This window comes from Monodelphis domestica, chromosome 7 (genome assembly GCF_027887165.1).
Source record: "Monodelphis domestica isolate mMonDom1 chromosome 7, mMonDom1.pri, whole genome shotgun sequence".
Lineage (NCBI taxonomy): Eukaryota > Metazoa > Chordata > Mammalia > Didelphimorphia > Didelphidae > Monodelphis > Monodelphis domestica.
The window spans coordinates 32,310,457-32,329,659 of NC_077233.1; the positions used below are offsets into that span (position 1 = coordinate 32,310,457).

Sequence of the window (19,203 nt, forward strand, 5' to 3'; positions counted from 1 at the left end):
TTTGGTCACGTGAGTAATAGGGACTGATCTCTTTTCTTTGCCTCAGCTATCTAAGGGCTTGGGCCTTTTGGCCCAGCCTAAACAGAAGGGGTATTTAAGCCCTATTCCCTTCTCTCCCCTTTCTCTCTACCTCTATCTCTCTATCTCTAATTCCTTTCTTCCTCCTGTTTGTAATTAAAATTCCATAAAAGGTTGACGGCTGACTTGAGTTTTCATTTAGGAATTACATAGCTGAATTCCTTGGCGACCTTAAATTAATATATATCAGTCTCTTTTAAAAGTGATTTCCTTGTCACATCTGTGCCTGTCCATCCTGCATGCCTGGAATCCGCTCCCTCCTTACCCCCACTTCCAAGCATCCATTCCTCTCTTTATGATGCAGCTCCATCACTGGAAGCCTTTTGGCTTCACCACACATCACTGCTGTGTCTCCCACCCCAATTGGGAGCACCTCCTTCTGAAACTACCAGGAAGAACTTTTTGTTGCTCAGTTGCTCAGTCATGACCAACTATGACCAAGGCTATCCATGGGGTTTTCTTGGCAAGGACACTGGAGTAGTTCATCATTTCCTTCTCCAGTGGGTCCAATGGATCCCTTTGGCAGGTAATTAGGGAAAGGTTAAATGACTTGCCCAAGGTCTTACAACTAGGAAGTACCCGAGGGCTTCCTAGTTCGGTCCAGTTTGGTCCAGACCCAGCACTCTATCCACTGAACCACGTAGCTGCCTCCTAGGCAGAGAGGTTAAGTGACTTGCCCAGGGTCACACAGCTAGGCTGGAATTCTTATTGACTTCAGGTCCAGTGCTCTTAATCACTGAGTCACAGATGCCCTATATTTATATATTTCTTATATTTATATATTTTTAATATGTATTCACTTTATATTGTACATGCGGCACATATATATATATATATTTTCCTTGCTGCCTTTTTCAATATAACATGAGTTCATCACAAATAAGAATTGCCTTCTCTTTTTATACTGATATCCACAAAACACAGCATAGTACCTGGTACACAGTAAGCACTTAATAAATACTTGCTGATTAATGGAGAATTAGGAATTTTAGTAGATTTCAAATTCATTATCAGGCAACAACATGTGTGAAATGGTAGCTGAGAACTGACTTCAAGACTTCATGTATTAACTGCCTGATCACATGGGTTGATGGGGACATGATTGGGGTGATTACCCTAATGCAAATACTAATAATATGGAAATCGGTCTTGATCAGTGACACATGTAAAACCCAGAGGAATTGTTCATTGGCTATGGGAGGGGGAGAGGGGAAGGAAAGAACATGAATCATGTAACCATGGAAAAATATTCTGAATCAATTAATTAAATAAAATTCTTTAAAAAAAAGACCATGTATTACTTAGAGGTGTTATGCCATTCCCATTCCTCTTTGCATAGTCAGTTTCCATCTGAAATACTATATTCGCTTCTGGACACCACACTTTTGGAGCCAATGGAGGGCATCCAGAAAAGCACCCGAGTTCTTCAAAGTGTCTCAGGATCTTGACTTTTTGATTTTTTAACCTTTTCCGCTTTAGGTCTAAGATTCCCCTTTTCAGAATGTTTTATTGTTGTTATGCATAAATACTATTACAAAGGAAACCAAAGATCAATGAAAATTAAAGATGCCATTTTTTCTCTCATATAAGTTCATGGACTCCCTGAAATCTATCCCTGGATCCCTGAGGACCGCCAGGTAAAGAAATGGGGGAAGTTTTACTCAGGGAAGACTTTAAGAAAAGATGATTGCTTTCTTGAAATATCTGAAAGGCTTTCCCATGTAAGAAGGATTTGCCTTGCTCTGATACACGGTGGGACAAGATATAAATCTAGACTTGATGTCAGGAAAAACTTAAAAAAAATAATTTAGATTCCCAATTACACGTAATAACAATATTCAACAAACATTTCCCAAAATTAGAAGATCCAAAATCCTCTCTCCCCAGTCTTGAACATAGTAAGCAATTTGACCTGGGTTATACATATATTATCATGCAAAACATACTCAAGAAAAAGTTTCTAAGAAGCAGGACTACCCAAAAGGATGATGGATCATCTCATAAAAGCATGGTTTCCCTAGCACTGGAATTATTTAAAGAAAAGGCTAGATGGCCATTTGTCTGGGCTCGTGGGATCAGAGAATCAGAGATCTGGAGCCATAGGGGCCACAGAGTCCGCAGAGTTCAATCCTCTTGTTTTACTGTTGAAGAAATGAGGCCAAGACAGGCTAACTGACTTGCCCAACATCATACTATGTCAGGAACAGGTTGCATTACACAGCCACTGATGTCCCTTCTTAGCTAAGATTCTAAGAAACAGTTTATCAGGTGCTTGGACACCTTAGCATCCTTTTGATTAAATTTAATAAAATCAAATCTTATTTTTTTTTCCCATCATGATCATTAAAAAAAAAATCCTTACCTTCTCTTAGAATTCTAAATATTGGTTCCAATGAAGAAGGATGGTAAGGGCTAAGCAATGGGATTTAAATGACTTGCCCAGAGTCATACATTTATGAAGGGTCTTGAGCCCCGATTTGAACCTAGGACCTCCCATCTCCAGTCCTGGTTCTCTATCCATTGCACCCCCTAGTTGTCCATCATCATAAGCATTTTAATGCACATATTGAGGTTCTTTTTAGTGTTTTATATAAAGAATCCTCTTCCAACTTTTTCTGTGCCTTAGTTTCCTCAACTGTAAAACATGAGGGCTGGAATAGGAAATTGCAAAGGTTTCCCTTTTTGGATCTATCGTCCTTTGAATATGCTCAACTTTTTACAAGGACTTTACCAGTAACTACTACTTAGCCACCTCCAGCAAGTCTAGACCAAAGCCATGGACCTAAAAATGGCTTTAGGGTCAGGTAGGAACAGGAATAGTTTACCTGCTTTCCTAGACAGCCCATTGGCCTTTCTGAGGTCAGACATCAGCTGATACTTTTTGTTTTGCACATTTTTTTCTATCTTCTATCTCTTGAAAAATATTCAACTCTCAATAGTCTTCCCTCAGTAGACAGTAAGATCTTGGAAGGACTTGTTCCTTCTCGTATTTGTATCTCCAGCCCTTAGCACAGTGCCTGGAACATTGCTGTTATTAGTCAGTAGGATTTTCCAGTTGTGTCTAATTCTCTTGTGACCTTATTTGGGGTTTTCTTGGCAGAGATGCTGGAGTATTTCCTTCTCCAGCTCATTTTACAGGTGAGGCAATATGGCACATAGGAGGTGCTTAATAAATGTTTATTGACTGACCGACTGTGTTTGTATCTCAAGATAACTTACCAATAAGCAAGGGATGGGTGCTCCTGAAGCGTCTGTGTAGGAAACACGGGCAGGGTTTTTAAGTCTTTCCTGGCATTGTCATCACTAAAAATAAAAGCAGGACACAATCATCAGCCTCATGGTCAGAAATAAAATGTTTTTGATGTTTATAATCATAAAAGCAACAGCCTCTGGGAAGCGATTATTTAATATAGCATTGTGTCATAGAAACACAATTCTTTGGATTGTCTCATGTGGATAAAACTATTAGTAAACAGAGAAGAATAAGTCAGCAGGACAAAGTCCGAAGAGCCCGCGCTGGGAGGGCCACACGTTCAACACCAATTTCTGATGTTTACTAGCTGTGTGGCCTTGGATGAATCACTTAATTTCTCTCACACACTGTTTCTTCATATGTAAAGTAGGGATAATAATACGTGTCCCATCAACCTCACAGGGTAGTTGTGAGGATAACAATATAATGATATAAAGTGCTTTGCAAACCTTAAAAGCTCACATTATTATTCATAAGACAACCATCCAAAAAATATTTGCTGAGCATCTATAATTATTTGCATAACAATAGGGGAAGAGATGATACAGAACATGTATGTAAAAAGTTTTGTACATCTTTAAAATATTATATCCATGTCAGTTATAATTATTAAAGATCATACCTAGGAACTCAGCTTTCAGTTAATGGGAAAAGACCCGCAAAGACAATGTAAGGCAGCAGGTTAAAAAACTCACTTTAATCCAACAAATGTTTGTAAAGCACCCATGGTATGCCCAGGCACCATGCTAGGTGCTAGGGAAAACAAATGAGTAGCACTGACAAACAGTAGGTACCCCAGGAACTCAAGAGCAGAAAGAGATTAAAGAGGGTGAGAATGATACAGGGAAGCTTTATGTTACCCTTACCCAGAAAATTTGCAAAAATAATAAAAGATAGGAACACCCATACATTGTTGGTGTAATGGCAAAGGGGTAAAATCAAGTTGGAATTATGCTAGAATAAGTAAAGAAATTGTTCATAAATGTTGGTCCCAATTCTAGGGATACAGATCTAGAATGTTCAGGAGAGAGGATCAAATGAAACAATATTTGTAAAGCACTTAGCACAGTCTCTTGAACCCAGGAGGCACTATATAAATGTCAGTTATCATCATTATTATTGTTATTATTAGTGGGAAAGGGTAGTCATATACAAAAAATTTGGAGCAATATTTTTTGTGATAGCAAAATACTAGAAACAATTTGGGTATATGTCTGTGATGGGATATGGCTGCACTGTGGGAAATCACAGAAATGAGGAATTGGGGGAACTTGGGAAGACTTGGTTCTAAGTGATGGAGAGAAGCACACAGATAAAAGAAGGATATGTGAATCAACCACAATAACATAAAGGAAAACACCACTAAAAGACATGAGAGTTCAGATCGAAGGGATGATGAGCTATGATTCCACAGGTCTCATGATGTAAACATCCCTTCCTCAGAGAAGGTGTCAAATCAGGCAAACATATTTGACTTTAAATGTGCTTTGTAACAAGGGATAGTGACAGCAAAGCAAATAGAAACTCAAAAGCAACAAGACTAGTTTTCAAAAAAGCTTTATGTAGAGAGGCAGCTATATGGCTCAGTGTCTAGAAAGCCAGGTCTTGAGATGGGAAGTCCTGGGTTCAAATCCAACCAGATACTTCCTAACTGTGTGATCCTGGGCAAATCACTTAACCCCCATTATCTAGCCCTTCCCAACCTTCTGCTCTGGAAACAATACACAGTATTGATTCTAAGAGGGAAGGTAAAGAGTTTTAAAAAAAGAGATAATTGGGGAATATTTAGCAAAATAAATAAAAATGCAATAAAGCATAGATAATGTTAATATGTGGTTTTCCTAAGGCAATAGCAGCTGAAGAAACCCTGTTTCTATAATGTTTGACATTACTGCTCTAGTCTAATTTCCTCTATTTTTACAGGCCAAGATATCAAAGCCTGAGACAGGTTAAATGTCCTTCACTAAGTGGTGGTTCCAGAATCCTTGACTCCCAATCTGCCATTTTTCCATTCACCATTTGCAAGCCCTGAATTTCTAAACCGGTGAACAAAAAACCTCAAGATGCTTGGAACTCACAACTGTATGCGGACAAGCCTCTATTCATTAAAAATCCGAGTAGGATGCTTTGACAGCCTCGGAAGACTGGTTTTCTGCTGTCTAAAAGTCAAAATATACAATAATTCTGCTTGTTCATTCTAAAGGTCACCTGTCAGCTCACAACAAAGTCCTTTCTATTCCTTCCTTATTTTTTGCCTAGTCCTTCACATTCTTTTACCTAAAAATGCAGAAAGCACATTTGTCAGAAATTTGTTAATGGGATAGCTAGGTGGCTCAGTGGATAGTCATGACAAGAGATGGGGGGACTTGGGTTCAAATCTGGATTCTAATACTTCTTAGCTGCATGACCCTGTACAAGTCACTTAACTGCAATTGCCTAGCCCTTACCACTCTTCTGTCTTGGGACCAAGATTTATTATTGATTCTAAAATAGAAGTGAAGGGTCTTAAAAAAAAAAAGAATCGGATTGAAAAATTAAGTCATTATTACCAAAAGACACAAAGACAGCGTAGCCTATGTTTGTAGAACTCTGTATAAGAGCGATTATGGGGCCGACACAAGACCTATGATTTCAAAGATATAGGGAACTCCTCCTCGATGAGTAAACTTCCTCTAGCAACTCGGGTCTACACTTTCTCCGTAACTTAGTCTTTGAGAAATACCCAGAAAGCACATTGAGGTTAAATGGTTCTCCTCCACTTGGGGCTCTAATTGTGTCCTGGCTATAACCATTTTCACTTAGGGTGCCCTTTAGGGCTCCAACCTGGTCCCTCTTCTCTTCTCCCTCATGAGGTTTCACTCACTTGTTTGATTTCCAAGCATTCAATTATCATCTCTATGAGAATGATTCCCAAATCACATAACACCAGCCCTATCTGCTCTGCTAACCTCCAACCTCACATCTCCAAATGTCTTTTGGACATTTTTGTTCCATTGTTTTCTTTTTTTTTTTTGGGTTGTGCCCAACTCTGTGACCCTTTTGAGGTTTTCTTGGCAAAGATATTGAAATGATTTGCCATTTCCTTCTTTTAAAAAAAACCAAACCCTTACTTTCTGTCTTAGAGTTAACACTAAGCATTGGTAGTATAAGAGCAATAAGGACTAGGCAATTGGAGTTAAGTGATTTGTCCAGGGTCACACAGCTATCCAAGTCCTTCTGACTCCAAGCCTGGCTCTCTATCCACTGAGGCATCTAGCTGCCCCTGCTATTTTCTTCTCTAGCTCATTTGACAGAAGAGGAAACTGAGGCAAACAGGGTTAAGTGACTTGCCCAGGGTCACAAAGCTAGGAAGTATCTGAGACAAGATTTGAACTCAGAAAATGAGTCTTCTTGCCTCCAGGCTGTACAGTCTATGCACTGAAGCACTTAGTTACTATCTAGCTAGGACATCGAGACATCTTAAATTCAACAAGTCCAAAACTGAATTTACTGTTTTCCCTATCAAAGCTCTCTCCCCACTTACAAACTTCCCTATTACTGTATATGAAAAAATGTTGTCTCTATTTTCCTTTTGGCCAGTTTGGTGAACTAGTGATCTGAGGGAGAGACAGAGATAGATAGATAGATAGATAGATAGATAGATAGATAGATAGATAGATAGATAGAGACAGAGAGACAGAGAGACAGAGAGACAGAGACAGAGAGACAGAGAGAGAGACAGAGAAATAGAGACAAAGAGACAGAAAAATAGAGACAGAGAGAGAATATCTATCTATATTTTTAATTACAAAAGAATTCATTCCAAAAACAAAGAACATTTACATTTGAACAAGGTGATAAATAGGTGTTTTAAAAAGGGGGAAAGAATCAGCATGTGAAGTCTTCATTCTCAATTTTGGAGCAAAAACAGCCCTCCGATACCATACACTATTGTCTCTGGAAGGATTAAAGGGGAGAGAAATAATAGTAGTGGTATAGAAAAGTAGAGAGGCAGACAAACCAACATTACATTTCAGTGAGCAAAATCATTTCTGCCCAGTTCGAAATCTAAACATGTTTTAGATGTTTCAAATTAATAGAGGAAAGTAAGAATAAAGAAGTCCGAAATTACAAAGCTGTAGTCCCAAGAAAGTGATCCAAAGTCTACAAATGTATTTAGCTTCATTATCTCTTCTAGAATGTTCTACTTAAAATTGAGGGATAGCTCAGAAGCTCTTGGAGGGCAGGGATTGTTCGAATTCTGCTTTAACTGGTTTCTGTTTACATTCTTACCTTAAATCTATCTGGTCAATCAACTTTCTAATCTCTGTAACCAACACAGATTTCTCTTTTCTGAGACTGAGCTGAAAAGAGTCATGAGATCGCTCTGGATAAGAAGCATCAACCTCACAGGGTGGCTGCAAAGCATCCAATGAAATAACCCATAAAATATTTTGCAAACCGTAAAGCATTATGCAAATGCTAACTAGTATTATAGCTAGTAGGGCAGTTGGGTAGCTCAGTGGATAAAAAGCCTGGCTTGGAGTAAGAAAGACAAGTTCAAATCTGGCCTCAGACATTTCTTAGCTGTGTGACCCTGGGCAAGTCATTTAACACTGTCTGCTTCAGTTTCCTTATCTGTCAAAAATGAGCTGGTGAAGGAAATGGCAAACTACACCAGTATCCTTGCCAAGAAAACCCCAAAGGAGTCACAAAGAGTCAACTATAACTAAAAACAACTGAGGAACAACTATCACCACCACCATCACCATTGCTACTACTACCATTACTACAACAGCAATAATTACAACTACTTCTCCTCCTCTTCCTCCTTCTCCTGTTCAGTCAAGTCAACAAGCATTTACATGAGTTACCTCACTGGATTTTCAGAAGCCTCCAGTGAGGTACCCAAGCCTGCGAGATGTTAAGTGGATTTACCCAACCAGGGTCAAGCAGCTATTATTAAATCTTAAAAAGTAGGATTTGAACTCCAATCACTTATCTTCAAGTCTCAATAAATGAATTCTTCCTCCATGCCATCAGATGAAGAAACATACCCAGGATGAGTGACTTGCTCAAGGTCACACAGGTGGGCAGTATTCAAGGAAAAACTAGACCCCTCATTCTGTGTATCCAGAGCCCAAGAAGACGGTAGGCTCAACAGAGATAGCTGACTCTTGCCAACACCCAGGATATTTCTTTCCCCTCAAACAGGCCATTCCTAAGCTCTGATGGTAACAGAAATGTTATTTTGAGCAAGCATTTGAAGGGCGTTTATCTCTATTCAGGCTGGAGACTGCTCCTATAAATCTAGACAAATGATGCCACCACAATCATTCCTACATCCTGACTGGAGTGCAAACGGAGAAGCTCGACTGGAATTTTCTCTGATCTTTTCCCAAAGATCCCTTTCAGACTCTGGACACCAAGCTGTCCAGGAGCAATGATGGACCCGGGGACAACTACGTATTATATGTAATTATCACTGGCATTTATAGAGTGTTTTAAGATATGCAAAGTATCTTTGGACCATTATCTCATTTGAGTAAATTGGCAACCCTTGGCTGGGAGCGGGGAAGAGTGACTAATAAGGGGAATGAATATGGTTTGTGGAGTAAGGACAGGCTGAGTACAACTTTGAGACTTAATACATCTGAATCATCTTGGACTAGTCACATAATCTCTGTGCTCCTCAGTTTCCTCCTCTGTAAAAATGGGAGAGTGTGCAGACTAATTTAGATCTTTTCTAAAGAGACTAATTTAGATCTTCTTTAAAGTCTTCTTTAGTTCTAATTTTTTAATCCATGTAATAATGGGGAGTAGGAAAAAAAAAGCTATCATTCCCATTTTACAGAGGAGGAAACTTGAGTCACAGAGAAATTAAGGAATGAATTGGCCTCAGGTCAGGTAGATGATGAAAAATCTGAGTAGGAATTTGAATCCAGGTCTACCCCTCACTCCTAACTCCAGGGCTCCTTCTGTACCATCCCAGTAATGAGTAAGGGAAAATGTTTGTCTTTAACCCTTTGGTTCCTTCTGTTTTTTTTGTGTGGCCTGTTTTTCCTCTTCTAAAAAAAAAATGAAACCTTTATGCTTCCGATTATGGCGACACACACATCTGTTCCATCCATTTTAAAAGATTCAAGGCTGACTAAACAGTCTCTTCCTTTTAAAGTGTGCAAAATTTTGGGCCCACAAACACTTGTGAGCAAACAGCCACCCCAGCAAATATGTGCACCTGCTCCCGCCTAATTGCGAGCTTCCTTCTTCACTCCCAGGCACAATTAGCCACCTGCCAAGCGAGGGGGAACACTCTAGTGGATGGTGGTGCCTGCAATTAGCAAATTGGGGGCCCTAAAATTCCCTATATAAAATGCAATTTCAATAGGGCCTCTTTCAAGCTTTTTGCTGCATATGCCTCCTACAGTTATGCCCTGGGAATCTATAGGATAGTTTAAAAAAAAAAAAAGCTTCCTAAAGCAAAAACCAGATTACCCTGGGGATCTCAAAACCTAATTTCTGGGAGCCTACAAAGGGTCAGCAATACCTTCTGGGTAATGCATATCTCCCTCCTACAGTCAAAGATTGGAAGCAGTAAGCAATATATGCCCCAATCTAGTTCAAAAGAATCCTGGGATTAATCTGGATTACTTCATAACATGGTATAACTTCATTGCCATAAATATTCATTGGCAAAACTCTCTTATAATAAAGTCTAAAATCTAATTTGCTGAATGATGCTCAGTAAATCAATTTCTTTCTTTGAACCTCAGTTTCCACATCTGCCAAAATGAGGCAGATGAACTAATCCCTTCATCTCCCATGCTTCCATTAATAGCTAGCCCTGTTCCTCATTTTGTTGGTCTTTATTTTATATATACTTTTTCATGTAGGTACTGTCTCCCCCATTACACTATAAGCTCCTTAAAGGAACAGTCTATTTGATTTTAGTTCTTGTATCTCCAGTCCTAGCACAATAGTCGACACATAGTAGGTCCTTGAAAAATGTTTAATGATTGATCAATTGCTCTCCAAGGATTCACTGATCCTCCAAGGAGAGATAGTTATTAAGTCCATGGTTTTAGCCATGTTTGTTCCCTCCCAACCTGTTCAGCAGCTTTGGCTAGGAGGCTGTTGTCCAGGTCCCTCTTATTAATAATCAGAAGAACCCAAAGGAAGGGCAGTTAAAGTGGCAGGACCACCAGGTGGAATATTAGCCAATTCATTCATTTGTCTATACTAAAGTCTTCTGCTGAGCCTTGGGGATGAAAAGATAAAACGTTCTTCCTTTTGAGGAGTCGCCATTCTCCAAGAGAATAGATGACATTGTCAGAGACAATATGATATCCACCCACCCATCCACCCACTGACCCACCCATCCATCCACCTATCCATCCACCCATCCATCCATCCACTGACCCACCCACCCATCCATGCATCTAGACAGACTTCTACCAAGGAACTCGGGCTCATGGGGGAGACAACATGCAACAAAATATGTCCAAACAAGATAGAGGCAGGGCAAATTGGAGGTTATCTCAAGAGGGAAGGCACTAACATTAAGGGGGTTCAGGAAAGGCTTCTTGCAGAAGCTGAGATTTTAAATTGGGACCTGATAGAAGTCAGAGAAGCCAGGGACCAGAGATAAAAAGGGTCTGAGAATGAAATGTCATGGATGGAGGTTTGATCAGATAGAATGGTCAACTGAGGCAATAATCAACTGGGTCAGCAGGGGTAAAAGGGAAAAGTAATCCAAGGAATGACTTCTAGGTAGCTGATTGCTTGCCCTGAAGGTAGCTAGAGAATAAAGCAAGGCTATTGCCAATAAATATTCTTTTTTTTAAAACTCTTACCTTGTGTCTTATAATCAATACTAAATATTGGTTGCAAGGCAGAAGAGTATAAAGGCTAGGCAAAAGGGGTTAAGTGACTTATCTAAGGTCACACAACTAGGAAGAATCTGAGGCCAGATTTTTTCTTTTAAACCCTTAACTTTCATCTTAGAAACCAATACTATATATTACTTCCAAGGCAGAGGGAAACTAAGGGCTAGGTAAGGAGGTTTGAGTGACTTGCCCAGGGTCACATAGCTAGGAAGTGTTTGAACCCAGGACTTCCTGCTTCCAGCCCTGGCTCTCTGTCCACGGAGTCAACTAGCTGTTCCAACAATGAATAATCTACATCTTCAAGCTTTTATTGGAGGAGAGATTCATGAGGGAAGGGAAGGGGAAAAGAGTATTTGAACTAGGACTCTGAGTAGTGAAGATGGGGAAGAGGGAATAGAATGGGAAAGATAGTTCAGCTTTACAACACATACAATCTACTTGCCAATTGATTAGTGGGGGGGGGGGAGGTAGGGAGTGGGGAGAAAGGGCAGGAAATGGGAAGACAGGGAGGGAGATAAAGAGATTGTTACTAAGAATTAAGCTTGATTGACTGGGTTGGAGACCGAAGAGTTTTAGAGAGAAGATTAGCTTAGGGAGGAAACTGAGAAGCATGAACAATAGAAACAGGACCTGGGTTTGAATTTCAGCTTTGGACTTTGGACCTTTGGACAAATCATTTCAACTTTGAAGGCCTCCGTTTTTTCAACCTTAAAAGGAGGAGCTTGGATCAACCATATTTTCCAGTTCTAAAGCTGACTCCAAATCAGAAAGGTGGAAGAAAAAGATAAACTCTGCAGTGTTCATGAAATCCAAAAGAGAGTATCAAGAAAATGGGGGGTGGGGGGTGGCGGTGGTGCTCAGAGGATAAAGAGCCAGATCTAGGGGCAAGAAGTCCTGGGTTCAAATGTGGTCTGAAATTTTCTGGATGTGTGACCCTGGGCAAGTCATTTTAACTCCATTTTGCCTAGTCCTTGCTCTTCTATCCGAGAGTTGTCACTAGGACAGAAAGTAAGGTTTAAAATGAAAAAAAGAAAAGGGAGATGGTACTCATCAAGGACTATAGAGGATTAAGGAGGAGGGAAGAGAAGAAAAGAGGATTGGAAAGTCACTGAGTGGACAATCTTTTCCACATTAGTGGGGTAGGGTGAAGACACATTAAAAGGGATGGAATGTAGCTGTAGCTACCGTACTTGTGCCCTTTCCTGCCCTTGGAGCCCCAACAGAGGATATTCTCCTGGCCACAGGAAGACCAGGATGGGTTGGCAAACTTTGAATATTAGGTTTCTACTTGGAGAACTAGAATTTCCTCTTAGAATCTCCACCTGATTTGTGGTGTTAATTAATGATATCTCTTAGATCTCCTTTACTTGCTGGGCAATTTTCCTCTATCCCTTCACAACTTTTTCTTAGCAGAATTTATTTTTTAAAAGTAGTCCTCTCCAGAGACTGCAGAATAATAAGATTTTATGCTGCAAATGAGGACTTGAGCAAGCATCTAGCTCAGATCCCTTCTATTAGTAAGAGAGTCAGGGTCTTGGAGGACCTGAGTTCAAATCCCAGCTATGTCACTAGACCCCTGTATCCCTTAGGCAAATAACAAACCTCTCAGGGATCTCATTTCCTTCATCTTTAAAATGAGGATTGGAATAGATATAACAATAATAATAATAAGCACTAATATAGCATCTACTATGTGCCCAATTATTATTTCATTAAATTCACACAGCAATGTTAGGAGGTAGGTGCTACTATGACTCCCCCCCCCCCCCATTACAGTTAAAGAAATTGAGGCAGAATAATTTAATGACTTGCCCTGGAAAAAAAATTTTTTTAAGTGACTTGTCCAGGATCAGAAAGTATCTGAGACTGGATTTGAACTTGGGGCTTCCTGACTCCTGGTCTAGTGCTCAATCCATTGATAACTCATAGCCTAGATGACCTTTAAAGGTCCCTTCCTGCTCAAATTCTAAGATCTACAATATCTTTCTTTTACAAAAACAACGAATAAAGGTGCTATTGTAAAGAAAAAACCAACCCCCCACCCTCCAGCTGCTGCTGCAAACCCTTCTCAGGATTCCCAACTGACATCCTCAACAGAAATGAGAAGTTAGAACCCTTTCAACAGAAATCGAGAAAGAGCAGGCCCAAGGCGATGGCTCAAATGTTCATTTGACTCCCTTTCCATTAATATAAGATGCTTGTGACTCCCACTGAGTATTCCTAATGCCTCCCTATTAAAGGAAAGAGGCCTCTATAATCAATCCACATCCTCCACCTTCGGAGATGTGCCTGGCAGTGAGGATTCACTCCCACTTTCTCTCGTCTAATGTCTTCCAGATGCCAAGACAGAAAGCTATATTCGAAGTTCATTACAAGTGCCATCATTCTTGGGTGCTGAGGTCAGCCAACAGCAGCTTCAATTTCCAATTCTTAAATGTATCTCTAATCCTTAAAAAACAAAAGTTCTCTCTGTCTCTCTATTTCTGTCTGTTCTTTTTCTCTCTCTCTGTCTGTCCCTCTTCTCTCTCTCTCTGTTTCTGTCTGTTCTTTTTCTCTGTCCCTCCTTCTCTCTCTATTTCTATTTGTCTGTTCTTTTTCTCTGTCTGTCCCTCTTTCTCTGTCCCTCCTTCTGTTTCTGTTTCTGTCTGTTCTTTTTCTCTGTCCCTCTTTCTTTCTGTCCCTCCTTCTCTCTCTGTTTCTATTTGTCTGTTCCTTTTTCTCTGTCTGTCCCTCCTCTCTCTCTCTGTTTCTATTTGTCTGTTCTTTTTTCTCTGTCTGTCCCTCTTTCTCTGTCCCTCCTTCTCTCTGTTTCTGTTTCTGTCTGTTCTTTTTCTCTGTCCCTCTTTCTTTCTGTCTCTCCTTCTCTCTCTGTTTCTATTTATCTGTTCTTTTTTCTCTGTCTGTCCCTCTTTCTCTGTCCCTCCTTCTCTGTTTCTGTTTCTGTCTGTTCTTTTTCTCTGTCCCTCTTTCTTTCTGTCCCTCCTTCTCTCTCTGTTTCTATTTGTCTGTTCCTTTTTCTCTGTCTGTCCCTCCTCTCTCTCTCTGTTTCTATTTGTCTGTTCTTTTTTCTCTGTCTGTCCCTCTTTCTCTGTCCCTCCTTCTCTCTGTTTCTGTTTCTGTCTGTTCTTTTTCTCTGTCCCTCTTTCTTTCTGTCTCTCCTTCTCTCTCTGTTTCTATTTATCTGTTCTTTTTTCTCTGTCTGTCCCTCTTTCTCTGTCCCTCCTTCTCTCTGTTTCTGTTTCTGTCTGTTCTTTTTCTCTGTCTGTCCCTCCTCTCTCTCTCTGTTTCTATTTGTCTGTTCTTTTTTTCTCTGTCTGTCCCTCTTTCTCTCTGTTTCTGTTTCTGTCTGTTCTTTTTCTCTGTCCCTCTTTCTTTCTGTCTCTCCTTCTCTCTCTGTTTCTATTTATCTGTTCTTTTTTCTCTGTCTGTCCCTCTTTCTCTGTCCCTCCTTCTCTCTGTTTCTGTTTCTGTCTGTTCTTTTTCTCTGTCCCTCTTTCTTTCTGTCCCTCCTTCTCTCTCTGTTTCTATTTGTCTGTTCTTTTTTCTCTGTCTGTCCCTCTTTCTCTGTCCCTCCTTCTCTCTGTTTCTGTCTGTTCTTTTTCTCTGTCCCTCTTTCTTTCTGTCCCTCCTTCTCTCTCTGTTTCTATTTGTCTATTCCTTTTTCTCTGTCTGTCCCTCCTCTCTCTCTCTGTTTCTATTTGTCTGTTCTTTTTTCTCTGTCTGTCCCTCTTTCTCTGTCCCTCCTTCTCTCTGTTTCTGTTTCTGTCTGTTCTTTTTCTCTGTCCCTCTTTCTTTCTGTCTCTCCTTCTCTCTCTGTTTCTATTTATCTGTTCTTTTTTCTCTATCTGTCCCTCTTTCTCTGTCCCTCCTTCTCTCTGTTTCTGTTTCTGTCTGTTCTTTTTCTCTGTCCCTCTTTCTTTCTGTCCCTCCTTCTCTCTCTGTTTCTATTTGTCTATTCCTTTTTCTCTGTCTGTCCCTCCTCTCTCTCTCTGTTTCTATTTCTGTCTCTGTTCTTTTTCTCTGTCTCTGTCCCTTCTTCTCTCTGTTTCTATTTCTCTGTCTCCTCTTCCCCCTACAGTCTTCCATGATTTCCTTTCTGTAGAGAAGTTCCCTGTGGAAAATCTTTCTGGACTCTTCCCCACATAAGAACATGATTATCTCGGTCCAGCCTTAGGGAAGTTTGAAGGTACCCAAAGCGACTGGCCCTGGGCTGCCATCTGGCTTGGCTGATTCAGGCTGAGTCTCTATAGGTCCCTCCATTCTGCTTCTCTTTAAAATCACCAACATACAAAAAGGGAGTGGAGGGTGAAGCAGGGCAGACAGTGAGTGTCTGCTTAAAGTACTCTGAGAGTTGCCTGTCCTCCAACTACCTCGTATCCATTTTGTATTTGTCCTGTATAGTATTATAGTCCATTTGGAGTATCAATTCCTCGCTGACTAGGGCTGCCTGTGCCATCTTTGTCTTGGCATCCTCAGTGCTTAGCTTACCACCTGGCTGGTCCTTTCTTCCCCCAGCCCCAATAGGTCACAGCTCCTCTGTGGTTGCAGTTATTCCTGTCCCTGGCAAATCCCAGCACTGTGTGGCCAGTCTAGGAATGACCTTCCTCTCTCTCTGCCTTTGGCTAGGCCAATCCTTGGACAGACGGCCACACTGCCCATCTCTGGTTCCATCCAGTCTGGCGGGACTGCCTCAGTTTGGGCATTGATGGCCTAACTTTGAAGAAACCCAGAGTGAACTCCAAGCCAGTGAGGCATCAGAACAGAGTCTGTGGAATGACTTTCATAAAAGAAGTTTTTAGAATCCATAAAATAATAATATTCTTCTCATGCCTCAATGTAAGATTTATTGAGATTCTTAAAAGCAAACTAAAGCCCAGAGAAACTAAATTAAGCGACTTGGCCAAAGGTCATAGAGGGTGGAAGGACCAGTATTTGCATCTCCAGAACCCATGATGGTGTCTGGAACACAGCAGAAGCTTAATATTTGTTGATTAATGGGCTTAGGGTAGAATTTGAACCCAGGTCCTGACTCCAAATCCAGCATTCTTTCCTTGCTGCACCTTTCCCAATTTTAAAAAACTATGTTCTATTTATTTAGCATCTTTAATGGGAGGCTTCCCAAGTCTTTATTATTTCTACCTCTTTCAGATGAGATTATCATTGGCATTTTTTTTTTGGAGAAAACTCACCTCTTATCCTTTCTGTAATTAGGGGATCAAGTCAGTCATAGTACTGGAAAAAGAATCTGGAAGGCCTCTTTCCAAGTTCTGAGGCTCAAATATGAATAAGATTGGTTCTAAAATGTCTAAGAAGACAGTGATCACTCTATTTTGAATTTGAAGTCTCCAACATTTTCTCAAGTTTTATTGGTGCCTTTTATTTGTTTGTCCTTTTGGACAGAAGGACAAGGACAAGGCAAATGAGGTTAAGTGAGTTACCCAGGATCAAAGAGTATCTGAGTCTAGATTTGAACTCAGGTCTTTCCAACTTGAAGCTGCCTAAATTGCCCCCACACAGGGAGCTCTGAAATAAATGCTTGGTGATTAACTATTGGCCAAGTCCAAGTCTAATCACTATCTCAAGCTCATTCCCTCACAGGAAAAATTTAATAGTCTTGGCCCCAGAAATGAGAAAACTATGGCAGACAGGTGAAGTGACTTTCCCAGGGTCACACAGCTAATAAGTATCTGAGGTAGGATCTGAACTCAGAACTTCCAACTCCTGAATTCTACCCACTATGCCACCAGCTGCTAGTTGTTATTTTTTGAACCCTTACTTTGTCTTGGAATCAATACTAAAGGGGCAGCTAGGTGGCTCAGTGGATAGAGCCTCAGATGCCATCTAATTAAACTCTTTAAGTTTAAGGATGCCTTTGGTCACCGAGCTGATAAATGTTTGTCAGAGGAAGCATCTGACCCCAGAGCTTCTGGACCCAGTCCAAGCTGCCCAAGGAAAAACAATATTGAAAGGAGAAGAAAAGCAAGGTCATTTTGAATAATACAATATGGCTTCAGTTTTGTAGCGAGCCATTCAATGGCCACCTTGATCCAAAAGCCAATGCAATGTACTGCAGGGATTTACGAAAAATAAGTTCTGCACTATTAACCTTGTGTGTGTGGGAATATGATTTCTAAAAATAGCTATTAAGGAGTCAAAGAAAGACTAATTGGTCAATTGCATTGTCCTCTCACGTATCATATACTGGCAAATTTCTGATCAGAAACAGGACTGAAAATTCCAATTCCTATTAAAGTGTAGCCTCTTTGAGGCAGCCAGGTGCTCAGTGGATAGAATCAGACCCAGAGATGGGCGATCCTGGGTTCTAATGTGGCTTCAGATACTTCCTAGCTGTGTGACCCTGGGCACTTCATTTGACTCCCATTACGTAGCCCTTACCTCTCTCTACTTAAGAAACAATACTTGGTATTGATTCTAGGATGGAAGGTAAAGGTTTAAAAAAAAAAAAGAAGCCTCTTTGTTCTTTAGGTTTAAGGTTCCCAAGGAAAACAGTTCCCCAATCTTGAAGAAATGGAGGCAATTCTCAGCCTTCCCTTTCCTGGATGGTGATGGATGGAACTGAGATAGTGACATGCACCCCATTCAGTCATTTCCACCTTTGAAGTACAAGCCTTAGGGCTCAATTTATTCAAAGCCCCCACTTTCCCCCATATAACCAGGGTTTCCCAGACACCTAAAGCTTTACTCTTCCCCTAGGAAATTGCCAGAGTCCAGGGAAAAGCTGTGAAAGTCGGGAACTTCCCAGCAATTTGAAGCCAGGTGTTAACTTCTACCACAGCCTTCATCACCAGTAGAAATAAAGGGGGGAAACCCCCTAAAGTTGGGCAGCAAATTCAGTCTTCCAGGCTCTTTTTTCCTCAAACTCTCTCCTTTTACAAACTCCCTTGTTAAGGGGTTCCATGATAAACCCTTGTCTCCAAGATGTGTCAGCTTTCAGGAATTCACTACATTTGTCTGTGTTATATTACTCCCACGGGTCAGCGGTTATCTCTCAAGCTCCCTGGCTAACCTCTGGCTAGCGGGGAAATCCAGTCAGTTGTTTAAGGAAAATGGAAGTCCTTCTTCTAGCAATTTAATTAACTTCCATCCAGTATAATTGGATTGCCACGGTAGGAAATGGTTAAATGGATGGGTGGGGGCTGGGACTTCTCAGACAGCCTAGTAGGGAAGGAGCTGGATGAAGTGATCTTTTAGGTTCTTGATTTTAGGGGAGTACATTGTCAGAGGAGAGGCAGCCTGGGCCAGCCTTCCAGGCACAAACAGGATTCCGTGCCATCCTGGACAAGTCCTGGCTTTGTAACCCTTAGGCACAACCTTCTCAGTGCTCCTGGCAACTAACTGTCAAAGACTATAAATGGCAGAAAAGTTGTTCATCTGCTTTGGGAGCAGGATTTCCAAAAATCCTTCTAAAAATCAATGAACAATCCTCAGGACTACCAAGGTAGATAGAACTTGATCTCTGGATCTGTTTCCTCAATGGTAAGATGAGGAGACAACCAGAGGACCTCTAAGGTTACGTGCTGACCTAAAATACTGACAATCCCTCTCAAATAAAGATGGATCACTCCCATTGAGTCTTTGAAAATGGTGGTGATGAAGCCTCTCCTCATCGTCTCCTCCATTTTTTCCTTTTTAAAACCGTTTCACTTTCTATCCCTAGTAACAATTCTAGGACCACAGAGCAAGGGCTAGGCAATGAAGGTTAAGTGACTTGCCAGGAACAGTAGGGCTAGAAAATGGGAGTTAAGTGACTTGCTCAGGGATACATAGCTAGAAGTATCTGAGGTCAGATTTGATCCCAGGTCTTTCTGACTCCAGTCTTGGTACTTTATCCACTGTGCTACTACTTAGCTACCCCCTTTTCTCTAGTTCTTTAAAAAAACAAAACAAAACCCTTACTACCTTCCATCTTAGAATCAATACTATGTGTTGGTTCTAAGGCAGATGAGCAGTAAGGCTAGGTAATTGAGGGGTACGTGACTTGTCCAG

The 19,203-nt window shown here is 40.7% G+C and overlaps 1 protein-coding gene and 1 long non-coding RNA gene across 5 annotated transcripts in view; one reads left to right on the forward strand and one right to left on the reverse strand.

Moving 5' to 3' along the window:
• FRMD4B (FERM domain containing 4B) overlaps positions 1 to 19,203 on the reverse strand; it is a 395,155-nt gene that overhangs the window by 64,792 nt on the left and 311,160 nt on the right. For all 4 annotated transcript variants that reach the window (XM_007500068.3, XM_001372543.5, XM_007500069.3 and 1 more), the window contains one exon: positions 3,298 to 3,381. In XM_007500068.3, coding sequence (XP_007500130.2) covers positions 3,298 to 3,381 — 84 coding nt within the window. The remainder of the gene's footprint in view (positions 1 to 3,297; positions 3,382 to 19,203) is intronic.
• LOC103098360 (uncharacterized) lies at positions 13,270 to 18,046 on the forward strand. The gene is made up of 2 exons (XR_001623811.2): positions 13,270 to 13,595; positions 17,911 to 18,046. It is a non-coding gene; the product is annotated as an uncharacterized LOC103098360 (long non-coding RNA).